General features: G+C 42.1%; 1 protein-coding gene across 6 annotated transcripts in view; it reads right to left on the reverse strand.

The window, feature by feature from the left end:
• Positions 1–26,321, reverse strand: part of LOC139606527 (IQ motif and SEC7 domain-containing protein 1-like) — a 157,215-nt gene extending 130,894 nt beyond the window's left edge. Inside the window, exons 1-3 of one of the 6 annotated variants that reach the window (XM_071458743.1) lie at positions 8,902–12,843; positions 7,766–7,932; positions 2,031–4,248 (exon numbers count right to left, since the gene is read on the reverse strand). In XM_071458743.1, coding sequence (XP_071314844.1) covers positions 2,031–2,758 — 728 coding nt within the window. In that variant the 5' untranslated portion in view covers positions 2,759–4,248; positions 7,766–7,932; positions 8,902–12,843. Of the gene's footprint in view, positions 1–2,030; positions 4,252–7,765; positions 7,933–8,901; positions 12,844–14,938; positions 15,184–15,219; positions 15,602–25,955 lie in introns of those variants that run through there. The other 5 variants (XM_071458744.1, XM_071458746.1, XM_071458748.1 and 2 more) reach the window with 5 other exon arrangements.
• Between the last annotated feature and the right edge of the window lie 1,018 nt (positions 26,322–27,339).

Below are 27,339 nucleotides of genomic sequence, written 5' to 3' on the forward strand. Positions count from 1 at the left end.
AGTGCAGTGTGGGATTTATTGGCTCACACTCAGTCACTTGAAGAGGCAGCGAGCAGCCGACTGCACTGTGTGATTTCATAACGAATCAGCCTTATCTTCACTGCTGTCAGACTCCATCATTGTTCTCAGCTTGTTACATCATTTGCAAGCTTGAGGTCAGCTTTTTCTCACGATATCAGCTTTACCTGAACGTCCCATGACTCAGGGATTAGAGGGATTTTTTTTCCTTAACTTCGATGCTTCAAGATGCCGCGGATGACCCCAAATTTGAACGTCACACTTTATATACCTCTGTGTACAATCTGCTATACTTTCTGGCTGCACAAATGACAGCTTATAAGACAAAGCAATAGTACTATTAAATCTGTCTCCATGAGTCATCACTGCGTTGCCCCAGCCTTCAGTTCTGCAGGTCTGTTGGGAGCTTCTCTCCTCCTGCTCTCTGTGTTTTCAGAGGAAGGGAGGCGACACTCTATGTTCCCAACAGCGGTGTGAGCTTTGCAAAGGTTTGAGCACCCTGAGCACCGAAGGAGGTTAAAACCATTTCAACTGATAGCGAGAGTGTTGTCCTTCACACAGGTTTTCCACAGTTGCATGGCAACAGCAATCGCCATGACCAGCGCTTCCCACGGACAGCAGATCAGAGGTACCACTTACAAAGGAACTGCCTGGTAGACGCATGGGACAACTGCAACCCTGCATCCTGTTGCCTGTGGCACCACACAGCCCTGTGTGCAAAAACAACTGCCACAGACGGCAGCGAGGCTCCATCCCTCTCAACACTTCCTGATAGGATGCTACTAAGATAGTGTTGCCAGGCAACAAACCCATTTCCAGCCAGGGAACAGACTGAAAATTTATTCAGAGAAACAAAATTACAACAAAATAAGAGCAAAAAAGCAAAAGGAGAAGCTACTGAGCTACCTGGTAAGTGGTTACCATGGTGATTGCTACTGCAAACAACTTCACTTTTACATAGAGCATGTTTTCTTCATAGCCTCACAGAGAACAACCAATCCTATTGCGTAGCAGAAATATCTATTACATAACACTGTTCAGTCTTTGCTCCACCAATTATCAGTGTTAGAGATGCTGTAGTCGTTTAGTTCGTCTGTCTCTGGAGTCTCATGCACTCCTGCAATATGTAAATTACCACTACAACCTTCTACTCTGTAGCCCTATTAGCTGATAAAAGAATGAATATTTATCAGCCCTGTGCACACACCAATCTCACTATCTCAGTGAAAAAGGAATGCACATGGGTATCAGCTGCCCCCTCTCCATCAGAGGAAGAAACACTTCAATGTTAAACTTACACAACGTCACCTCTCCTGTTTGCTTGAGTCCAAAACGCTTTACAATAAAAATCATATTCAACATAAACAGCTTTGCCTTCAAAATCTGTTGCTTTTCATTTTTCTGCCAGGAAAGAATCAAGCAAAAAGATGTTTCCTGGTCAAAATTAGCACATGGGCACATATTTCTAGGCTCGCACAAAACCTGCATGAGAGAAGCTGCAAAGTTAGTGGCAAAGTCAAAGATTAGCACGAGTTTCGGCAGAGCAGACAGTGGGATGACAGGCTGGAAGCCAGGTTTGAGTTTGGAAATTTAGTCAAAGGATGCCATATTAACACTAATGTTCTACAGCAGTTCAATAACAGTCACATTCAAGATTTAGAGCCATAAGATACACATTAACAGTGACAAAACTGGATCTTTATGGAGGCATTCAAATCTCATTGCTGTGAAACAGTGTGCATCTGAGGAGGATGAAAAGCCCTTGGATACCTCCTCAGTATTATGGCACTCTATTCAATATGGCATCCTATTTCCTCTTAAAGTAAAACTAACTTTATCATAAGATTTACAAGCCAATTTCACTATTTTCCCAGACAAATTCTAGTTGGTTTCCAGTAAAAGCTACCCAGCATTTAGAAGGTAAACTTTGTTCACGTCAACCCACTTCTGAGATCCTCTCGTGCTACCTTTGGGGATGGTTGTAGTAAGAATACCTTAAACTTTAAACTTACGATTTGTGATGGTGGAGGGTGTGGGCGTGGTGGTTGTTGGCAGCGTTGGCTCTGTGCAGGCGCTCAAGCCTCTCCTTCTCTTTCTCCACGAAGTTGGTGTTGGTGCCGGTGCTGGTGGAGGGTGCTCGGGTCAGCCGGCTGTGGGCCCGTGGTTGATCCCTGGGTGGGATTGGAGGAGGGGGAGGTGGAGCCGGGGATGGGGAGGAGATGGGAGCTGGGATTTGGGTCGGGACCGAGATGGACATTGGTGTCGAAGTTGGAGCAGGAACCGGGATAGAAGTCGTTATGGTGCTGTTGGTACTGTTGTAGGAGTGGTGGGTGGAGGTGTGGTAGTGCTGCTGATGATGCTGGTGGTGGTGGCTGTGGTGAAGGGGGATGGAGGAAGGAGGCTGAGGAGGAGTTTGGTGTTGGCTGTTGTGATGGTGGTGGTTCTTGGCAGAAATGGACGTTGATGTGGTCTGAGTTGGCGGAGGTGGCGGAGGAGGAGGAGGGATAGGAGGCTCAGGAGGAGCAGATGGAGGAGGAGCGACAGGTTGCCGGTCCAAACGCAGGTCCTTGTTCTCCTGGCTTAGCCGGTCAAGTTGGACCTCCAGCTCCTCAATTCGGCGCCGCTGGGTTTCTAGAAGCTTCTGCTGGCTCTCGATGATGTTGTTGAGTTCAAGAAGGTATTCCACAGCCCGGTTGGGGCTTTCTGGGCTGCCCTGGCCTGGACCTTGATTAGCATCCATGACTAGCTGGTCAGAGAATTAGCACACAGGCTAATGGGAACCTTGGGATAAATAACAGCTTGGAGAATGGCAAGTGACGAAGGTTTACAGATAGTAAATTTTAAACTAAAAAGCCTAAATGCTGTTTGATGTTACAGTTGGTAAGATGTAGCTAGGACGGAGGCTAAATGCTAAACTTCTGCACTAGATGAAATGCTGCCTGAGTCACAGCTACAGCTGGTGCAGAGCCAAAGGCTAACTCGCTGAGTGTTAGATACCAGAGGGGCTAGTAGAGTGGTGGCACAGGTAACTGAGCCAACAAAATAAAAGCTAAAACTAGCACAACTGACTAAACACTGAGAGGAAGCTTCAACACAACAGAGAAGAACTAATTACAACTATCTAAAACTACTTCCTAGACCCAGAGCACAGCTGCCTTACTATGTACTCTAAAGCCGAGCCTACAACCTAAGACCTAATGTCTAAATACGTACAAAACTACACTCTAAGCCCTACACCCTAATAGCTAAACTACCCTTCACCCTCCCCCCCACCAGAGGTAAGTGGGGGGGAGAGGACTTTTTCGTCTTCGAGCACTGATTTGAAGATCAAGATGGACCTCGTCCTTGTGGGCTCCAATCTGAGAGGTTTCTCGAGTCGCTGACCATTCCCTGGTTCAGTCAGATGTTGCTGTTGGGGTTCAGACCCATGATGGTTATTAAACAGAACAAAATTTCTAGAAGATAGATTATCTTCTTCTCTCCCGACAGTCAGAACAGTCTGTTTGTTTTTGTGTTTGTCAGTGAGTCAGTTGTATCCACTCTCTGCACTCCATGCAGAAAGTCAGAACATGGGTTTCCAAGAAGCAGGTGTGCAGACCATAGCTAACAGAGACTTTATTTGTCCCTCTGGGTCAAAGATACAGCACATTATCATTGTTGAGTGGCTGCAGATTGTCCAACACGAGTGGTACAATTGATATTTCTTTCTCCCAGCATACAATGCATGTGTTTTTCCAAGTGCTGCAGCAAAAATTCAGTCTGCACCACCATTCACGAACTCCCCAACAAGTTGACTAATTGCCTGCTTCCCTGCAGTGATTCATTTAAAATCCTGGGGTCAGAGCCCCTGTGGTAATTCACCAAATCAAGCAGTCTGGAAAGTTTTCTGAGCAGTGAAAGAGACAAAGTTAGCTCAGTTCAGACCCTATCTATCATCAAAACAGTTTGGAACCAAACGCTGAGATATCATCACAACGCAAAGCTCCACAAACTGAAAATGTGACGTCTGTGGAGGATCATCTTCTGACAAACATGGAAGACGAGAGGTTGACCTCTTCCTGGCCCATAGGTTCACCTGCAGGACTCAGCCAGTCTTCCCGCAGTCGGTCTATCAGGGGAAGTGATACGCAAAGGTTGAATCTCATGTCAGATGTTTGTCTTCTCCCTGGATACTGTGAGGCACTCGGGAGTCACCGTCGTTACCATCCCGTTGGACGGCACCTCCAGATCCTTCTTCGTGTTGTCCATCCATTACATGAAAAAAGAAGAGAAAGAAGGGGTAGATGAGAAGACAGTAGATTGTAAATGAGGAGAGGCAGATTCAACAGAAAATATCAACTTCTGATCAATGGTGTTTTGGGGAGAAACACCTCTTTCTTTTCCTTCTTTCGTCTGTCATTGCCTCTCATTCAGTTCATTTACTTCCTCTTTTGTTTTAATTTGGTTTCTTTTCTCTCTTTCATGTTTACCTCCTGTATCTTTTAATTTTTTGTTTTTCCCCTCTTGCCTCTTCATCTTCATCCTCTCTGCTCTCTTCCTGATCTTACTTTTCTTGCCTGCTCTCCTTCCATGTGTTGTTGTCTTCCTCTGTGTATCAATTCTCTTTTCATGTTGCTGTTACTTTGTCAGCTCCATCTCTTTCATTTCTCACTGTGGTTGCTAGGAGTGTGAGGTCTCTCAGCCCATAAATACCAATGACATGCTCCGTCTAAGCCATCAGAAACAAGAAAAATCATCACACACCATCGGCCTCTCCTCCCACACTCTATCACTAGCCCTCGTCTGTCTTCATCCACCTTTTTCTATCCGCCTTGCTATCTTTTTTTTCCATTTTCTCTCTTTTTGTTCTTCTGCCAATCTCTACCAATTCAAACCTGTGAAGTTTTGTGTGCATTACTATTTCAATATCTAAAGAGGATGCACTTTTTTAAAAAAGACCAAAAACAGCCCTGACAAATGTAGTTTCATGCCTTATGGTAATGCAAGATACAGTGTTTTAATCATTAATAAAGCTTCTGGTTTGTCATAATGGACAAACTCCTGTCAACAGAAAAATCAGTAAATCCTCGACAGCTCATGTGACACTGAAGTCTGGGTCTGAATCACAGCTCGAATCTCACATTTGTTTATTAATTCAAATAGGTCTGGTGCTGTGTCAGCCAGCTGGAGACCAATCAGAGCTTAGTAGGTGGAATTACAAATGTGGACATTATCTTCCTACGTAAATTAATGAAAAATAGCAACAGAAAATCACAACAAATATGGATGAGACTGACACAGCTGCACAGGTTGTTTTAAGTCCCAACTCCATCTCCGAGAAATTATGTTTCTATACATCTAAACTACAACAGCAAATACAGTTTATTGGAAACATCATCTCTGGCTGGGTTACGTTCAGAGGCAACGTATGTTTTGAATGAAAGAAGTTCTACATTTATCAATGGCAGTGGAGTCACAAGGAAGTGGCTTGAGTCACACCAGAGACCAGGTTAACATCCAGAGGCACATCTGTGGTTTAGCCAACAAAAGCTCTTTGGTGATTTAGGTTAAACATAAATTAACAGTATGAACTCACTGTATTAAACCAGACCAGGATCTTTCCTGAACCTGAACCAGGTGCTGTGAGAGTTTGAACAGATCCATAAAACAGTTTAATAAAGCTGGAGTCACTACAGGTGGATTATGGCAGAAAACAACTGTTTCAGGTCTTGCGATGTAAGTAAATTAAAAACTAATTTTCAGTCACAATTACGTTTCCTACAAATCCTGCATATTTGCTGCTGTAGTTTGGTCATATAATTTTTTGTAGTCAGGGTTGTAAGTCCAAGTACAGAAGCCTGACTAACTAACTCTCTGACATCTAGCACTACTTCCTAGGTCAAGACTCACCATATCATTAGCTACCTATTATTTTGTGAAGTTACAGGTTATGTTCAAATCCCTGCTGAGGACCGGAACCACCAAAAAAACCCTGAAAGAATATCCAGATTTAAATGTACACACTGTTCATCTAAGCTGGACTCCTGTCGATGTTCCTGCCTCACACTGAGAAAAACAGTTACTGACATCATCTTAAAGGATTTCTCACACTGTCCAATATAATATAGATAATTATTGCCAATTCTTACGTAGTTGCTGCTTAAGAAAAAGTTTTTGCTGTAGATACTGCACCACTCACACACACAGGACATGGCTAGGCCTTTGGTCTCGATTGCAAAGCGGCCAAACAGTTTCAGCTGTTATATCTCTTCCCATTAAGCACATTCAATTATTCATGACTCACTAACTGACCACCATCCCTCTCTGCCCCTCTCTCTCTCTCCCCTTGTCTGCCAGGGTCTCTCTCTCTCTCTCTCTGCAGGTCACTGGTCCGTGCCTCTGTTACAAACACACTGTATCTGAATCCTGGCAGAAAGCATCTGATTAAAGTTTTCTGTGTGTTGATGCTTCAGTCATCAGATTTGATTTTTGACATTAATTTCATTAAATACTGTATTTGGTGGAAAGACTGAGGACACAGGCAAAACTGATTATTTCTTAAAGAAATATTGTATCATAGGAAACTTATTTTCTAGTCTGAACATCTCTGAACCACAGCCTTCAGTGAGGGGCCTGAAGTTACTGCTGCTGCTTTTAATGTCTGCTGGCAAAAACAGCCCTTTAGGTCCCATGAACAAACACCACCCATTCAAGGTTTTCTAATTTAATGGAGGGGGAGATGTGAGCTGCAATTTGCCTCAAAAATTGTAAAAAAAAAACAAAACAAAAACAAAACAAAACCCAAAACTTCAGATGTATTTTTGGATTTACATCCTGAGGACATGATTATGTCCATAAGTCAAATGTCCATTGTGAATAAAGCTCAATAAACTCACTCAGAAGTCTGAGAAAAACAGTCACTCCTCATAACTGATGCAGTGGTAGTTGTCTGTACATCCATATTCAAGCTAATTCAGCATACTTTTTATTGTGCTGATGTTGTAAATGTAAAAACTAAAAATGTAAAATAACTTGCTCGCAAAAAAAACAAAACAAAAAAAACACTGGTGCAGATATCAAACTAGAGCTGGTATGTAACCAGGTTTAAAGTCTGGATAACAGCCTGTTGTATATGGTGTTCTTTTATGTCCCTGAATGTTTTGAACCCTGCACATCCATGTTTACCTCCATGTTTTCACAGTAACGTGTATATGGTCAAACACGTGCGCCTGGCATGCTTATGTGTCCTTTTGCAAACATGTAAGATGTGAAACAAAACATGGAGTCCATACACCTGCTGGTGTTCAGAAACCACAGGAAACTGTTGATTGGTTGATAAAATGTCTGGAAATAGTGAAAAAAACACTCATCATAATTTTACAAATACCATATACCAAGTTGAAATATTAATTTCCTTATTTTGTTTGACCCCCAGTCCAGAAACCAAACATTAAATTTACTCTCAGAACACCAGGAAATTTTTGGGGTCTTTGAGGAGGAGCCATCACCATGACAACTGAGTAAACTCCATGACTGAAGAAACTACACCAACTGATGAAAACTGTGAACTGTGGTTAAAAGCACTGAAAATAATGAGTGGTTATAATCATGCAGTTAAAATACCAATGTGTAAAAGACAAGAGCGTGAAAGGAGTCAAAGTTAAAAAGAAAAAAAAACTACAGCTCTCATAATTAAAAAACTACAAGCATGGCAGTGGGGGTATTTACATGATTGTAAATTTATTTCATCCATATCAATAAGACTCACCAACGCTCTCCTCTGAAGACACTTTAACAGCTTTCCAGTTAAAATCTCTGCCGTCTAACAGACTCTACAGTTTTCAGTCGTCTCTCTGAACTGACCCTTCATGTCGCTCATGGACTCCCCTCCTCTGTCATTTAGGACTTATGGGAAATGGTGTTTGTTTCAGGCCACTAAACAACAAATTGAATAAAAAAATTATTAAAAAAAAAAAAAAACAACAATCATCGTTATCATCTAAACATATAAACTGAGCCACACAACTGTTGCAAACTGTCATAATTACTACGGCCACTAGATGTCAGCTAACAACAAAACGTGACGACGAGTCAATAACCTGCTGCACCGATGACCTATGGGCTCGTTTTTTACAGGACAGTCCCCTAAACATCACTGACCCCTACCTGCTCAGCAGCAAACAGCAGAGAGACTCAGTCAGAGAGCAGCTGCTGAACAAAGTGAAGCATTCAGCAGCTAAAGAGCCACATGTTTCCCTCAGGAGGTGGTGGAGACCAAACACCGAGCTAAGAGAGGAGGAACACTGGACTCCTCAGGTGGAAACAACACATACATAATGTGTAAATAAGAAATTACTTGGTTTCTTTCTTCTTTTTTTTTTATTGTTTTCATCAATAATGAACTTTTATGATCAAAACAAAAATTATCTCATTGAAACCATAGCAGTCAGCCATGTACTGTACAACATGTCAACATTTTCTGGGTTTTAAATTTAAGGCCGAGCCCTGAAATAAATTTTCCCTCTTTGCACAGCAGCTTCTTTATAATCACACCGAATCCATCAGCGTGTCGGCACAGTGAGCAGTTTTTTGTCTTATGATCTTTTATATAATTTGGCTTTAATTTAACAGCAGTAAGACTATTTTAATTGGCCAATTTTACAGTCATGTTATCTGCCACACACAGGGAGTAGTTCATACAGCCCACACATATTTTACACACACACACACACACACACACACACAGCCTACCTTCACAGCACATACACGTGAATCACACACAGACGTGCATGCACCACACACAGTTAACACAGGCTGCACATGCACATACATATAAGTACACACACACACACACACTATAATCCCTATGGCCTATATAACCAACAGTGACACATACATACGCACACACACACGATGCAGCATCAAAAAAAAATCAGAGAAATAAGAAGCAGGCGGCAGAGGCTCACAGGTTTCAGCGGCTCCTGCAGAGGTGATGGAGGGATGAAGGTGGAGGAGGAGGAAGAGGAGGGAGGATTATTGATCCCCGCTCACCCTCTCTCCTCCTCCGCTGTTGCTGTCACCATCATCTCCCTCCGAAAATAAAAAAACACAACTGCTGCTGCTGCACGGATTTTCCTCCTCTTCTTCTTCTTGTTGATCAGATTCTGATCAGTTCCATCCCTCCTTCTCTCTCCCTCTCTTTCCTCATGTATTCCTCTGCTCGCCTCACTGCTGCTGCAGGCCCAGCTCCTCTCCTCCTCCTATTCTTCCTCCTCTTCCTTCTTCCTCTTTTTCTTCTTGTTGCCGAGTCAATCTCTTTCTAATTATCATTCCTCTGCGTCTGACAGCCGAGCGAGCCGCCGCTGCAGCCCGCTGATCCCTCTCTCTCTCCGCATGTGCGTGTGAGCGGATGGAGCTCTGGTTATTATCACTGGTGAAATATGAGTTTTTCTTCTTCTCCACTGCTGCCGTAGAGAGAGGAGGCGGAGGAGGGAAGGAGGGAGGAGGGAGGAGGTGTCGAGTCCAGACAGGCTGCCTGGATGGATGGATGGACGGATGGATGGAGGAGGTGGAAACAGAGGAGAGGAGGAGGAGGAAGAGGGAGAAAAAGTGTGTGTGTGTGTGTGTGTGTCGGCAGCAGAGAGAGAGAAGAAAAACGCGCAGTGTCACGCAGCCACAAACGCAGAAATGACCGCACAGCCATGAACATCACACAGATCTTGAGGCTCAGGAATCATACAGATTGATGCAGAAGTGCCAGAAGTCATCAGGCTGTGTTTGAATGTGGCTCCACACTGATTAAATGTGACAAAACTATGAGAACTTGGCAGCATTAAGATTTTCCAGACAAGCTTTAATCCAGCAATATTATACAAATAGATTAGAACTAATGAGAAAGAGCAGCTAAAAATACTGTATTGTATCATAGCATAGAAATTCCAACATAAGTTATGTCTATAGTCATGAAACACAAACAAAATCACGCCTGGATGAACCTGTGATAGGACTTCAGACACCCCTAAAGTGGACTGTACCACTGCTTAACTTGTCTTGTTTCTTGAAGAGCACTCTGTAAATAAAATGCATTACAACTCATATTACTATTAAAGGACTCATTACACTGTTATCTACACCTTTTCAAAATGTTTCTGTATTACAGTGAGAAAACCCAAACTGGCTCCTCAGATACATGGGAACAAAAAAGACTGGTGTGTGTAACTCGTGTGTGTGTGTGTGTGTGTGTGTGTGTGTGTGTGTGTCTACAGTATAACCAACTGGAAAAGTTCACACTTCAAAGACTGCCTCAAGACAGTATCAATAATCATCATTATAATATAGATCTATACCACAGGAGATGTACAACACTAAACACTTCTGTAACCTTAGAGAGGCAATAGGAGATGCTACCTGTGAACACACATGATGTGCACAGAGGCTGCATGTCATCCTATAATGATAAAGTCATGTATGACAAATACCATTAAACTCATGCATGTGCACACACTTTATGGTTATTAATAAGAATGCACCAGTCAAACTTTTCCCCTCTCCACATCACGTCCTATACCTCTGAACTGAACAGATACTAAGGCTCTGTGTTCCCCACATTCAAAATCTGTACTTCACTCTGTGAAACTCATTCTAATAAACTTTTTTATTAACATTAACCTGAGCTCAGCAATGCCCTGGCACTAAAAACTGAATCGATGCCTGAGAAATCACTAATTCACTGATTCACACCTGATCCCTATAGATATTCAACCCTAGAACTATTTTGTAGGATATTATAGACACATCACAGCAACTGCTGCCTGTAAACTAATGTGTACTGAAGCTTTAGTTTGCCACAAGTTAAAATATGTTTGGCTACAGATCATTATGACACAATGGGCCTAGGGCTGGGTACCGAACTTCGGTTCTTTTAAGGCACCGACCGAAATGCTTCGGTAGCACCGAGTATCAAAATATGCCTCGTCTTTCGGTGCCAAATTTCGGTACCCAGAGGTTAATCACGTGATCTGCGTTGGGAACTGTAGGTTGTGTGTGTTGTCGAACCGGTTAAACAATGCCACCAAGGTCAAAAGCGTGGCTCCATTTCACCAAGATTAATGCCAATAGTGCGCAATGCAATATATGCCAAAAAGTAATCACTGCTAAGGCCAGCAACACGACTAATTTAATGAAGCATTTGACCGTGCACAAAATCAATTTAAGAGCAGAAAGTTGCTCCGTGTTTGACTGCAAGAAGGGCGGACCGCAACCATCCTCCTCTCAGCATTCAAGTCAGCCTGTGGACACTACAGAGCCCGAGCGGCATAATTCAAAATCTCCACCACTGGACTCCGCTTCATCTAAGAGTACCGAGGATGGCGCTGTGTGTGGGATTTTAACAGGTAAATTAACGTTCAGCGAAATCCGGCAGTAATCTTAATGTTACTGCAACTTAATACGTGCATTGCGCAGTGAGTTAAACTGGGATCCATGTAACGCTAACTGTTAACTAATTAACAAAAAAATTGGTATCGAAAAAAGTATAGCTCAGGAACCGGTATTGAAGTGAAGGTAACGGTATTGGTACCGGTATCGAAAAATTTTGATTGATACCCAGCCCTAAATGGGCCCCTGGGCACCCTACCTCTTCCACAAGAGCCACATTCAGAGACATCTTTTTGGTCTCTCTTTGTCTCAGTGTGGTTGTTTTGTGTTTCTTTGTAGTTATTTTATTAACTTCCCAACACAAAATGAAACATGCTATTTGTTGTTTGGTATTTGTTGCCCACCGGTTCCCTGACCCCTTGGGCCCCTGGGCCTGTGTCCAGTTGGCCTGTTCAGTAACCTACTTTTATTGTATGCAAATAGAGTGTTATATGTCTATGTACGTCCATGCGAAAGATACTGTAGGAGATTACACTAAACTCCTGCATAGATTGTATCCACCTGTTTCATAACTGATTATTTTAGGTATATTGAATAATATCATAATACAGTAAATGTACAGAGGCAGCAGATAAGCCAACAGTTCTGACAGTGGGATATTAAAGCGACAGTTTCTTAAAATGACTTGTGGCCCTAATAAGAGCATCAATGATCACATGTTATTATGTTGATTGTGCAACCAGTGTAACACCTATGGCAGCAGGTGTGCGGGACCTTGACTGGCATGGTTACAATAGTAAACACGAGCACTGTAACGAGACCAGCGTACCTAACTTTATCTCCATGGTTACTATAATAAGGGCTATGGCTTGGTTACGTTTAGGAAAAGTTTGTGATCAGGGTTAAAATAAGTACCTCTTCAAATGAGAAAATCTTTGTTGTCATGGTTACAATAATAACAACGAACGGTCATGGATAATAGAAACAACATAAACTGCTCCTGTCACATGGGAATCGAACACCGCTCTCCTGGGTCATATTCATCCATCCACCCCAACCTCCTCCTGACGTGGACTTTGTCGCTCTATAAACTACGTCACCGCACTTTTCCCTTTGCTCCTGTCATCATCACTACGACCACTAGATGTCACCTAGCAACAAAACCTAACGACGGACCATAGCAACCTGCTGACAGACGACCTGTGACCTCGTTCTTTACAGGAGGACAGTTGATACTTAACATCAAGGTTGTACCTGTTGGTGTAGTTAACTGCGTTAGAAACGAGAAGGGGGTACAACAGGATGAGGAGAGGCTGCCAATCAAACATCACGGTGCACGTCAATCAGAGAGAGTGAATATAACGGGAAGACTGAACTACTGAGGCCGCGTCAGGCCTGTCAAACCATGCTACACACACAATACACACACAATACACACACACGCTACACACACGCTACACACACAATACACACACAATACACACACACGCTACACACGCTACACACACAATACACACACACACACACACACGCTACACACGCAATACACACACAATACACACACAATACACACACACGCTACACACGCTACACACACAATACACACACACACACGCTACACACGCAATACACACACAATACACACACACGCTACACACGCTACACACACAATACACACACACACACACACACACGCTACACACGCAATACACACACAATACACACACACGCTACACACACGCTACACACACAATACACACACACGCTACACACGCTACACACACAATACACACATACACACACACATGCTACACACACAATACACACACAATACACACACACGCTACACACACGCTACACACACACGCTACACACGCTACACACACAATACACACACACGCTACACACACGCTACACACACGCTACACACACAATACACACACACGCTACACACGCTACACACACGCTACACACGCAATACACACACAATACACACACGCTACACACACAATACACACACAATACACACGCTACACACACAATACACACACAATACACACACACGCTACACACACAATACACACACACACACACACGCAATACACACACAATACACACACGCTACACACACAATACACACACAATACACACACAATACACACACAATACACACACGCTACACACACAATACACACATGCTACACACACAATACACACATGCTACACACACAATACACACACACACAATACACACACACACACAATACACACATACACACACACAATACACACATGCTACACACATGCTACACACACGCTACACACACAATACACACATACACACACACAATACACACATGCTACACACGCTACACACACAATACACACACAATACACATATGCTACACATATTATACACACACAATACACACACGCTACACACATGCTACACACATAATACACACACAATACACACATAATACACACATATTACACACACGCTACACACATAATACACACACAATACACACATAATACACACACATTACACACACGCTACACACACAATACACACATATTACACACACGCTACACACACACAATACACACGCTACACACACAATACACACAATACACACATGCTACACACGCTACACACACAATACACACATACACACACACGCTACACACACAATACACACATGCTACACACACAATACACACATAATACACACACACACATTACACACACGCTACACACACAATACACACATAATACACACATAATACACACACGCTACACACATAATACACACACAATACACACATGCTACACACACACACAATACACACATAATACACACACAATACACACGCTACACACACAATACACACACACAATACACACATGCTACACACGCTACACACACAATACACACATACACACACATGCTACACACACACAATACACACACACGCTACACACACACAATACACACACAATACACACATGCTACACACACAATACACACATAATACACACACAATACACACACAATACACACACAATACACACATAATACACACACAATACACACATACACACGCTACACACATAATACACACATACACACGCTACACACATAATACACACACAATACACACATAATACACACACAATACACACATAATACACACACAATACACACATACACACGCTACACACATAATACACACACAATACACACATAATACACACACAATACACACATAATACACACACAATACACACATACACACGCTACACACATAATACACACACAATACACACATAATACACACACGCTACACACATAATACACACACAATACACACATAATACACACACAATACACACATAATACACACGCTACACACACAATACACACATAATACACACGCTACACACACAATACACACATAATACACACAATACACACATAATACACACGCTACACACATAATACACACACAATACACACATAATACACACACGCTACACACATAATACACACACAATACACACATAAGACAGAGGGTCCCGGCACGGTGCTCGACCACAGACGAAGCTCTCATGAAGTGTCTCCGGGGACATCGTGAGAACATTTTAGGTTCCGGTCTCTGTCCTTCCCGCGCTGTGACGTGTGACAGGAGTCTAATAAATAATAAATAAAGGTCGCACATTAAATCTCATCTGCGCTCAGGTCGATCTTTTCTGTGCGGACATTCATCCAACACCCCCCCCCCCCCCCCCCGGCCGTGCAGCAGGGAGGCGGGTAATGCAGAGAAGCTTCGGGAATGATTCACCTGCGCTGGGAGCCGCTCCCGCGCGCTCTGCAGCGGCTCTGGTCGCCATCACACGCGGCCTCTGTCCCCACGAGCCGCCGCTGAGCTGCGGCTCCAAAGATCCTCCACAGGCAACAGGACCGGTCACTCTGCGGGTGCTGTGAGCGGCTGCTTTTCCAGAGCGGGAACTGTTGTCCGAGCTAATCTCAGCTAATTAATATGCTTATCATAAATACACCGGCAGCTCTGGAGATCCGCTTCCTTATCAGGGCGCAGGCGGTAACGTGTGTTTAGTGAGTGCTCACCATCAGCTTCAACACTGAGTGTGACAGGTTCACTCTGATCTTAAAGGTCCCATATTTTACACTTCTCCAGTGTTTTATTTCAGGTGTTGACCTCCATAAGAACATATGTTCTTAGTTTAAAGCACCAAAAACCATCTCAGTGTAGTTTTACATCTAGTAACAACATGTCAGTGAGCCAATCAGAAGAGAGGCTCTGGTTCTCTCTTCTGATTGGCTCACTGTTTTCTGAGTGATCTAATAAGAATATAGCAGGTTTCAGTTAAACACTCACAGAAACCAGATCCTGCAAGGTTGGATGGTGGGTCCAGGTGGGCGGGGCTTGGGGCGTGGCTGAGGGCGGTGACTGCTTTGTTGTGACATCACAAAGTTCCAGAAGTCCTGACGGCTGGTTTGAAGGCTCAGTTTCTGAATACAGGCTGTGTGCATTTCTCTGTGGACTGAGGCTTTGATACGTTCACAGTATTAATCTAAAAAAACTGATTAACACTGTCAGGGTTTCATATGTCAGAAACCTAAAGAACCAATCCCGTCAGGCTGCAGGGTTGGTGTCAGAGGGGAAGACAGGTGAAGCTAATTGTCAGTATTTTGCATTTTAGCTACAGTAGCTAACTTAGTGCTGCCAATCGAGACTAAGGTTTGTGTTAATGCTGTTTAAACCACAATGTTTTCTCTATTCACACACACACACACACACACACACACATTAGGAGCAGAGCTGTGATGGGGACTAAAAACAGCAGCAGAGTGAGAGCTCTCTCTATTCTCTACTCTCTGACGGTTTTGTTCATCAGCATCCTGCATGCACTTCTGTTGCTGCACCTGCAGCAGCCTCCTCCTACACCTCCTGCTCCCTCTCAACTTCCTCCTCCTGTCACCTTTTCTTTCTCCTCTTCCTCCTCTCTCTCTTTTCCTCGTTCTCCGTCTCAGCGAATGCTTTTCCTTCATCTTATTCTCCTCATTTTTTTCTCAACCTGCTGCTCATCCTTCTCCTCCCACTCTTCTCCTTTCTTTTACTCGTGTGATCTCCTTTGGCTTCCACAACGCCTCCTCTTTCCTGAGATTCTCTTCATCTTTCTTTTTCTAGTCCTCAAGCCCTGATGTCTCTCTTCTCCTCCTTCCCTTTAATTTATCTTCCTCCTCCTTTTCTTCACTTGCTTTCTTCACCTCCTTTTACCACTTTTTTGTTACTGAATCCTCCTCTTTTTTAAATTGAGGTTACCTACAAGTGAGGAAATGAAGAAAAGGCTCGGGAGGGAAAAGGGGACAGAGGAGAAGCAGAAAAGAGGGAAGAGGAAAGAACCAGGGAGAGGAATGGAGGATGAGAATAAGTGGGCGAGGAAAGGAGAACAGCGAGAAAAGAAGGGAGGCTGGCTGCTCTAGTTTCTTCTCTGACGTCAGCCAGAAGATTGACGCACAGAGATGACGACACACTGGGAAACCAGGCTCCCAGTGGCCGCCATTTTGGAGCCGATAAAAGGAGGAGAGTGGGAGAAAAGAGAAGAAAGATTGAATTTTCTTTCACGCCTCAGATTCTCAGTGAGCCAGTGGACACGCGTGTTCTGCCTCAGGTGATCAGCACAGACTGTTCACTGTGAATGAATGAATTCTGCTTTTCCTGCCAACGCTGCACAGACCTGCTCAGCGTATATGTAAAAACTCTCAGTAATGTGGGTATTTAGTTATCTGTAAGCAATATTTTAGGTACACAGAGATGCAGCCCCTCCATCTCAACAGTACTAAAATTTATCATGCATGTTACAACCATCCCCGGTCTCTCCTACATGTATTTCCCCAAATGCCACAGTATTCCTTTACAGTAAACATTACATCATTTATCATAATGTGAATGAAGGTTTACACTTGATAACACCTCAGCAAATCCATTCACTGAAGAAGTTCCTTAGCACATGGTCAAAAGCACTAAGTATGTATAAATCACAGAACTGAATAATATTTTAACATCTTTAACAAAATGTATTTTGTTGAGCAGGGAGGAAAAATCTGACCACGTCTGATGACTGCAGACAGATGGATCAGTGTCCACAGGTCTAACATGAAGACAGGCATGAAAGGACTGGATCATTTTATACAGAAAGGTTCAGACATCATTAATCACAAGTTCATGCAAACAGCTGAGGTGATTTTACAAACTCAAATGCATCGATATCTGGAAGGCACATTGGAACAGCTGTTCGCCTCAGTGATGTTACATTCACTGTAATTTTGCTTTTCTAACTTCTATCTTTGGATCTTTTCATAACCCTCCTCCTCCTCCTCTCTCTCTCTGTTCTGTTCTCTGACTCCCTCCCACTCTCTCTGTACAAACTGATTAGAAAGAGAATATTTCTCAACAGAAATCAATAATATCTAACACACAGTCATTACAAGATGCAGTTTTACTAACACTGAAATGTTTCCAACCTGAAATCTTCACAGAGAGAAACTTTTAAAAACTGAACAGTCCTGCAGCCTCCCAGCCTCACAGTATATCTATAGTTTGTCCTCTGGGTCAGAGAACTCCTGGTACAAACTGAATCAGGGCAGGTGGTGCCTCACAGACAGTTAGCATGCTAACATTCAAAGCTTCATATGTATTTTATATCTAAACAAAAATAGAGACTGGATTCATTTCGGTGGCTGTTTTCTCGACTGCATCAACAAAACATTAGCTGTAAGGCTAACGTTAGCTTTATCACAGGTTGCTAAGCTGTCTAACAGAAAGAACGGCACCTCAGCATCTGCTCTGAAAAAGATTCACGTCTTAGAGCAGGGCTCGTCAACTGGCGGCCCGCGGGCTGAATCCGGCCCGCCAAAGCTTCCGATTCAGCCCGTGATTGAATTCTGAAATAGTGAGGAGGAAAAAGAAAATCTCTCTATTTAGGGTATCTTTTAAAAAACAATAAAAATACCTGCTATTAAAGCAACCCAAAAAGCAATTGAGATCGAGTTCTTCTCCTTCATCTTCTTCATCTTCTCTGTGAAGTTGCCGCAGCAGCCTCCTTGACAACAAATCTGCGTGGAAGTTTGTTCCCAAAAGCATCAAGTTTTTCTAGTGATGGACACGACAGCCCCACAAATATCGAGGCAAAATATCTCTATCACCCCTGGTGGCAGGCAGCGGTATAGGTGATAGGAGCCTGGCTGATAAAGGCTAAAAAATTTCATCAATTTTGTAAGAAAATTAAAATATCAAAACAACAATACATTAATTAGGCCAGAATGTAAATTTTAGAGGAACGATTCAACTTTCTGTGAAGTTTTTGGTGAGATACAGACGAGAAGATTGCTGGATGTAAGTTAGCTTAGCTTAGCATAAACATTGGAAACGGGGAAACAGCCTCAAGCATCAACCTCCAGGGCCACAAACTGCAGCTCCTGTAATGACCACTAGAGTCTGGCTCCAACAGTGAATCAGTCCCCATAGACATGAGCTTTTTACTGCTGCTGATTGTATTTAGGCTGCAAACATCAGAAAGTGGAGTCATTAGTGAAGATGATCCTGCTGAACCAAACCTGTCAGGGTCAGAAACTGTTCATTTTCTATAATAATCCAAAAAACAATGTAAGAATCTCATTGGCTTTTTGTGGAAGGAACCATGGAGATGCAACAACATCTACAAAAATACGTCATCCCTGCGGCACTCTATCGTTCTGCAAATTAATATTGTAACCATGACAACAAAGTTCTCTAACCTTAACAACGTATTTAATTAACCCTAAACCATCATCTTTCATGTTGTTTTTCTGCATAAACCTTACCAAACTTTTATCATAGCATCATAAAACGGTTATTTCTTATTCACCCGTGACCATTGTTGTTTAGGTCGGGGGACTTGTTGGCCAAAGACCAAGATAATTAATTAAAGCCAAGTGTAATTGAAATAGCGTCCTCCTCTAATCCTTTACATCTGTCTGATTAGAAAGATTGAAATTTCATTAAGCACTGTGGTAACAGAAGAGTGGCTGACATTGATCATCACAGCTTGTGAGCCCCCAGTCCAGGTTTATGACAGTCTGAATGCTGTTTCAGAGGTTTTACAATGGCTTGAGTCTTAGATTACTACAAGCTTCAGTGTTATCATAACATCATCATGATCAGTTTCAGCCTTCAGCAGCTCAGCGCCGCTCTCTGTCCTCCTCTGCATGTATTTATAACAGCAGAGAGTTCAGGAGAGTATAATTAGTTGGAGCGATTAGTGGGAGGACGAGGTGTGTGTGGGGATGTGATGCCATGATTTATAGTGTATTGTTGCTTGTGTAGGTGTGTAATGTGTTTGTATATTATAATGTGTATGCATTTGTCTTCAGGGACATGAAGGCGCAGAAAAGGAGCATCAACACTGTGATTATCCCTCCTACTAATCTAAGTGTGTGTGTGTGTGTGTGTGTGTGTATGTGTATGTGTGTGTATGTGTGTGTGTGTACAGATTGATGTCTCTGTACAGTCAGCTCCATGTTCATGTGTAGGCGATGTAGAAAGTGTGTAGTATAGTGCTGTTTATATAGTGAAGGCTGTTTAAAAGAGGATGACTAACGCTGCATTAAATAGTTTTCGATCTTTTTTCACATGAGGAGAAATTTTTACTATATTTATTTTTCAAAGTAAGTTATATTGGACAAAAACTGTTGTTTAAATACAAAGAGCAGCTGTTTAAACCCTCAAAGCTTTTATACTAACTACACTTCTACACCATTTAATTTCAGAAGGTAAGATTGTCCTTTTTCCTCCACTGGGGACAGACACTTTTTGCTGAGAGTAATTTGACACCATTGTGATGTGTCATCTGTCTATTAAATATGAAGCTGCAGCCAGTTAGCCTAGCTTAGCACAAAGACTAAACTAAAACCTGGGAAATCTGCCTACCAACCTCTTTAAAGTGTGGTTGTACACTTCTGTTTTTGTACTGATTAAATAAAGTAGATACAGGAGCTGGTACGCAGGTAGCTAGCGTTTTTGCCCTGTTTCCAGTTTTTAAGCTAAGCTTTGCTAAGCTACCTGACTGCTTGTGGAACAAAGACATTAAGGCGACCTCAATCTTTTTCTCATCTGACGCTTGGCAAGAAAAAAAAGTCAAACTATTCTTTTAGATACTATTTTAAAAGAATAGTTTGTGATTTACTTGAATATTTCCTCTTTGATAGCAAAATGAAAATTCTGGTCTTTAACAATGGTTTGATTACTTTTTACAGTCAATATAGCTGAAAGGAATCAAGTGTTTCTGTGTTTAAGAGTCTGTCTGTCCCAGTCCAATTTATATTTATACTGAATAACAGATTAATGTACAATTTAAAAATATAAAAAGTATTTTACTGATCCCTTGGGAAACTCACAATTTAATATATTTATGTGTATGAATTAAATGGTACATTAACAACCAAATTAGAAAATTCAGTGGCGTCACGAAATGAGCTGGCAGCTACTGAGATCGGCTAAGCTAGCTAAGCTAGCTTTAGCAGGAGATCAGCTGTTCGCCATCATTAACTGATTTAGCTGCTGGCTGATTCAATTATGTGGAATAACAGTGACTCACCAAAATGTCTGATCAAAACAATGGATCTACAATAAACTAGGGGAATTAACATCAATAACTAAACTTAGCTTTATGTTTTAGCTAGGCTAGCTGCGGCTAGCTTTCCCTCTTACTTTAGCTGTGTAGTCTTTCTATGGCAGAGAGGACAGTAAATGCAGTAATGAGTCAGATTACAAAGCTTTATCTACACAGTCACAGTGCAGATACTGCTCTGGGTTTAAAGATATAAAAAGCTGCTTTCATTTGTGTTTTGCCTGTGTGGGGCAGAACAGTTAGTTAGCCAACCATTAGCACCGGATCATGTTATTGCACATAATTCATTGCAGATTAAACGACACTATAATGTACACACTGGATGAAGCAGGTAAACCACCTCCACCGGTCACAGCATTAAAAACCAGAGTGTTTCTGGAGTATTGCGTTTACTCTGCTCCAACACAACCTGTTTTATGTTTTTGCTTCCAGTAAATCAAACCAAAAGATTTCTCAGGTCACATGACTGCTGTTTCCTTTGAATTCCCAAAGTTGATTCATATCTGGTGTAGTGTCCCTTATGATGGTACAACACTATCCTTTTCATAAAAGTAAATTCAAGTCACTTTTTTCCTGCTGTGTATATGTGTCCTGTACGTCTGTATCTACTGTAGACACAGACAGAAAGCTCTACAAAAAGCTGCTGAGCATCTTGACCATAATCAATACTAACAGCAGCAGGCAGAAACCCATTATCCTTTATTAATACCATTTTAACATCTATAATTTCAGACTTGATGACTTATTTTATTTTGAAGTCCTTGATGCTCTTTTCACTACCATTAAAACTACACACTCCACAACACTGGAACATGAAGGTTGTAGTGAGTGGACGACACATGCTGCTGTAGAGTTGTGTAGCTGCTGTGATCTTCCTCCTTGTACTCCTGTACATGTGAACATGCCTCTGAGTGTGTGTGTGTGTGTGTGTGTGTGTGTGGAGGCCGAGGCGTCCCCCGCTGCCCTCCACGGTAGCAGATACTGCAGAGTTGGTCCGTCCCTCCTGTACTGTTTGCTAATGCAGTTCCACCTCTGAACTCGGATCAGTGTGTGGGCTGCGGAGCTGCGAGCTGTGTGGGAGAGCAGCAGAGCGTGATCGCACTCAACGTCCAAGGCAAAATGTACAGCCCATATACAGCAGATGTCGAGTAGTGTGCTGTAATTTCCCTTTAGATGTTTCTTTGATTTCAACAAATAAATATGTTGTGTGCGAGGAAATGGGACCGTTAATCTGTTTACTCTTTCTTTTTGTCTGAACTGCTTGTTAGGTAACTGTGGAAACCCTCCTCCTCCTTCATAACTTTCCAGAAGTGACAGTCTGACACACGCCCCTGCTTTACGCTGTGATTGGCCAGCTGCATGGAGTCATATGATCTAAATCTGCTGAAGCTTGGGCAGTTTACAGTCTGTCAGAGCTGGTTCAAAGAGGAGGTTTTTGGAGATATCAAGTCATCCACACAAAGACACAGAAAACAGCCAGAAAGAGACGCAAACCACTGCAAATAACTAACTACAAAAAACATTACAAAGTGGCCATAGAGATGTGAAACGATGTCAAAGAGACTCAAAATGACAACAATGAGATGCCATGTGATAACAAAGGGACACAAAAAGACAAAAAGAGACTCGAAGGGAGTTCATGGTCTTATAATCTGTCCAGACCTCAGAGTGAATCTAACATACTCTACATGCAAAAACTGCATTGGCTCATCTACGGTGGCCCTGAGAGCTCAACACACTGCACCTTCAGACAACACATGCAAAGAGTCAAAACACCAACAAATTCAGAAAAGATCTTTTCACAACACATGTGATGCAAATACTCACAACACAACTAAATACAGAAATGCGCTGCAAGTAGCAGAGACGACAATGGAAGTGATGGACCCGGCTGAGATGTACTTGCATGGGTGTATTATAATATGTCCACGTGAACTTGTTCAGTGCGTTTAACTTCAAAATTCAAGAAGCAGTGAACATCAGGTGCATCTCAGCCAGGTGTGCAAGTGTGTGTGAGGGGGGTCAAGTGACTGAGACAGGGAGGAAGGTCTGAAGACCTCTGGTGGGCAGATGGAGAGTGGCAGAAGACAGGGCAGGTGGACAAAAAAATTAAAAAGGATGAAAATCCAACTGACTGAAACCAACCTACGTAAGTCTGACAATAAAGTTGTTCGTTACACTACAAATGTTGGAGTTTCTGCCTCTTCACACATTTTCCCATCTCCATTGCACCTTGGATGGAGGTGAAATTGTGGCAGAATCCCCTGAAGTGAGAAACAGGCATTAAAGTTAGAGGACAAAAAGACAAAGAGGAACTAAAAGAAGAAACAAGAAGGACAGAAAGAAATAGAACAAGAGGGAAACCATTTAAAAAGTAACCTGGCAGCTGCTGCCCTTAACTGGATGTAAACGATATTGCTGAACACTGAACACTGCATGCAATACCAGGTGTCATCTTCTTCACAGAACTACAGCAACACCAACACCAACACAACAGGTGTCTGAAAACCTTCAGTCTCCTCATGAATCATGAATGTGTTATGAAAACGAACAGTGTGCATTCAGCTCCTCTCACACACTGGTCTGTCCTGCAGGAGCAGCAGCGCTCTGTGCTCTGCTGCTCTCTGCTGGACAAAGTGTAAAACTGCAGATTAAATAAAAGGAAGCCAAACATGCCCGGTCTTAAACAGGGGTCCCCACCCTTTTGGGGACCCCTTATTTTCCCTTTGTTACCATCATGTGTTATTATGACCAAATCAACTAAAGAGTGATTTCTCTCTTCTGACGTCTGAAGAGGTGAAAAAAAAAAAAAAATCCAGTGATTAAAGTCTGGAGCTCTAGCAGATTTCAGGTAAACACTCAGAGAAACCAAATCCTACAAGGTCGGATGGTGGGTCCAGGTGGGCGGGGCATGGAGCGTGGCTGAGAGCAGTAACTGTTCTGGAACTTTGTGATGTCACAACAGAAGTCCTGACGGCTGGTTTTAAGGCTCAGTGTCTGAATACAGGCTGTGTGCATTTCTCTGTGGACTGAGGCTTTGATACTTTCACAGTATTAATATAGAACCTAGACCTGCTTTATAATCACAAACACATGGACATCTACCTTTAGACTGTGTGGAGCTTTAATTTCTATAATCATTTGTCTTATTTATACTAAAAGAAATTACAAATATATCAATGAACGGGGAGCAATTTCCAGAGTCATTCTTCTGTGTGAAAATACTTTTACAAATGTTTGTTTTTTTAGTACAAAATACTTTTGTGATTATCCTTCTACTGCAGGTCCACAGGGAAACACTGTCTGTGGAAAAACAAAAGACATTTATGTAAAAAGACTGAATTTTTGGAATATGTCCACATGATCTGTCAAACACAGACTATAGGTATATATATACTATCCCATCACTCACACTTTAAATGACCAGTGTGAACAGGACAAATGATTATAGCCATATAAAGTATATTCATATGGACACCTGAGTATTGTTTTAACAGAGGCCTGAAAGCATTGTACCTGTCCACTAAGCTTGACTGGTGCAGTAACTGCTTTCAGACACAGGGAGACAGTAAAACTCTCCAGACTCCACCAGCACAGGGAGCACAAGCCAGAAACAAGGTGCTGATGTGTTCAAAGCTTTACTGTTTACTGTGCTCTCACATCACAGCACTAAACAGAACCAGAGCTGTTCACCAAGAGAAAAAAAACAACAAAAAAATGAACAAATGTTCAAACAAACAGAATAAATCCTTGTAAATATCCTTTGTTTTTATATATTAATTATAAATCTACTGTCCAGGACTTAACATCAGTGTAAACATTAAAGTGTGTTCGTTTACTGCATCTAATCTACTGAAGTATCTGTCGTTCATCTGGACTGAAACTATTTTTATGGATTAACAAACTGCATTCATTTGCAGCAACTGCATTTTTAACTGAATGATTTACCCCCAAAAAATAGATATGTAGTAAATATATATGCGTCATGACAGTCTTGGTCCTGTACAGGTCTTTTGGATGTCTCCTTTCACCTTCAGTTCCAACACTCAATAATATTGTCAGCAAAGATCCTCAACACTTAGTGAACAATACACAAACTGGTCCCAGTAGAGGAATCCAACCAGTGACAAAAGCTTTCACCAGTAGCTGTTTGCACAACACAACCTCAAATGTTGTTCTGATGTGTGGGAGGCGTGGGCGTCGTTTCATACAGAGCGGTGAGTAATGAAGTGTGTCAGGAATCCCTAATGTTCCAGCGAGCTTCATCTCTCCACCACTGCTGTTCACACAGTCTCAGCTCAACATGAACAAACTGATCTTTTCCTCTGGTGTTTTTGAGAGTTTCATACAAACAGATTTTACACTGGTAAATACTGCGTCCAGGAAACAGCCACATCCTGATTCTCCGAGGTTCGGCACAGACACAAGCTTTCACCTCTTCCACCTGTTTGACTTTATGTTACCAAACCAGCTGACAGCCTTCTGAATGAAAACATTACCACCTTACACAGTGTTTGAAACTCAGTGAGAACAGTGTGACAGACCTGAGCTTTAAATACCTTCATCATCTCAAAGTCATTTCTTATTTCTGCCACAACATACATTCAAGTTGGTTGTTTTGTTAACTTCCTGTAAAAATGAACTTGTGTCATTGACACAGTTTTCACAGTGAGTTCAGTAAAAACACGTCTTGATTTCAGAAGACGTCAGTTTCATGCAGCTGCTGCTTCATGTGGAAGATGAACCATATTTTTTTACTTCCACTTGATACCAACACATCATGTTAGTGTGTTACTGCGGCCTGAAAGGTGGACAACACTCAAAACTGAAAAACTACACCTGACCCAGTCCCATCCAGACCCAGGACATACAGAAGAAACAGACTCACCTCCTCCATGTTGTTCACACCAGGATGTTGGGCCAAAAGAGTGACAAACTTTTTTCTTCTTTTGAATTTATTGGTGGTTGGAGAAACCAGCTTACAGGTGCGTCAACGCCACCTACTGGGCTGCAGTGTGGCAGCAGATTAACAGAAGAACCAGCAAACAGCTGAGTTACAGAGAAACAGAGGCTCAGACACCTCCAGCAGAGATCCAGTGACAGGGAACACAAACATGTGACAGCGACGCACTGAAATTACAACAACAGCAACACAATCAGCTTTCAAAAGATAGTGAACAAATCATCCAGCAGAACGACAGGAAACAGAAATACACTGATGCAATAATACAATGATATCACCCATCACACAGTAGAGCCATGCAAACCAATATGAAGCGACCAAACTCTTATGAGTCTTGCATTAATGTTTCGTATTAGTATTAATCTTAATAAAATGTAAACAGTAACAATTTGAAAATGTTAATATCACATTCTTTAAAAGTAAAGACACAACGTTATAAAGATGATTTATCATGAAGATTAACCCTGTGTGTATTTGACTTATTTTCAGAGATGCTCAGGAGATGAGAATTCAGGTGGCGCACAGGAAATGTTATTGTTATCGTCATAACAACCAGTCTGACAGTGCTTGAATACAACAGTACATACAGCTGCTCCTGCTCCTGCTCTCTTCTCGACCCAGCCATCGAGCAGACAGCCGCCCACCCTGAGTCTCGTTCTGTTGGAGGTGCTTGCTCAGAGCAGAACTCTTGAGTTTCTCTCTAGATAATAACATAAAGTCTGGACCAGACTCTGCTGAGTACCTTGAGATAATGTACATTGTGATTTGGTGCTTATATAAATAAAAAGGGAATAAAACTGAAATATCAAACTCTAACATGCAGATTCATGAGAAATGTGCTGATCACATTCCAGCTCTCCAGAGGTGGAACCTTTGACTTAAATACCCCTGTGATCTTTCCTCTACAGCCGCCTTCAGGTTAATGTGGAGTAAATTAGGATTCATGGAGACAGAGGTCGGAGGTATCGACCAGGTTGACCTCAGGTCACGTATTCCCTTTTAATTCTCTGACTTCATTCACTAATTTGTTTTCTCAGTTACATTCTGACGAGTAATGCCTGTATTATATTATATTCTTGTGTGTTTTTGCGTTTTATTGTTTCTGCAACTTTCCTGTTTTCTGCGCTGCCACTTTGCTGCTGTAACACTGTGAGTATCCCTACTGTGGGACTAATAATCAATCTTATTATATTATATTATATTATATTATATTATATTATATTATATTATATTATATTATATTATATTATATTATATTATTGGAGCCACATTTTTGATTGTTAAGGTTGCAGATTTTAGCAACAAAACC

Source organism: Trachinotus anak, unplaced genomic scaffold (genome assembly GCF_046630095.1).
Source record: "Trachinotus anak isolate AG129_WGS33_773 ecotype Australia unplaced genomic scaffold, CSIRO_AGI_Tana_v1 ptg000022l, whole genome shotgun sequence".
Taxonomy (NCBI): domain Eukaryota; kingdom Metazoa; phylum Chordata; class Actinopteri; order Carangiformes; family Carangidae; genus Trachinotus; species Trachinotus anak.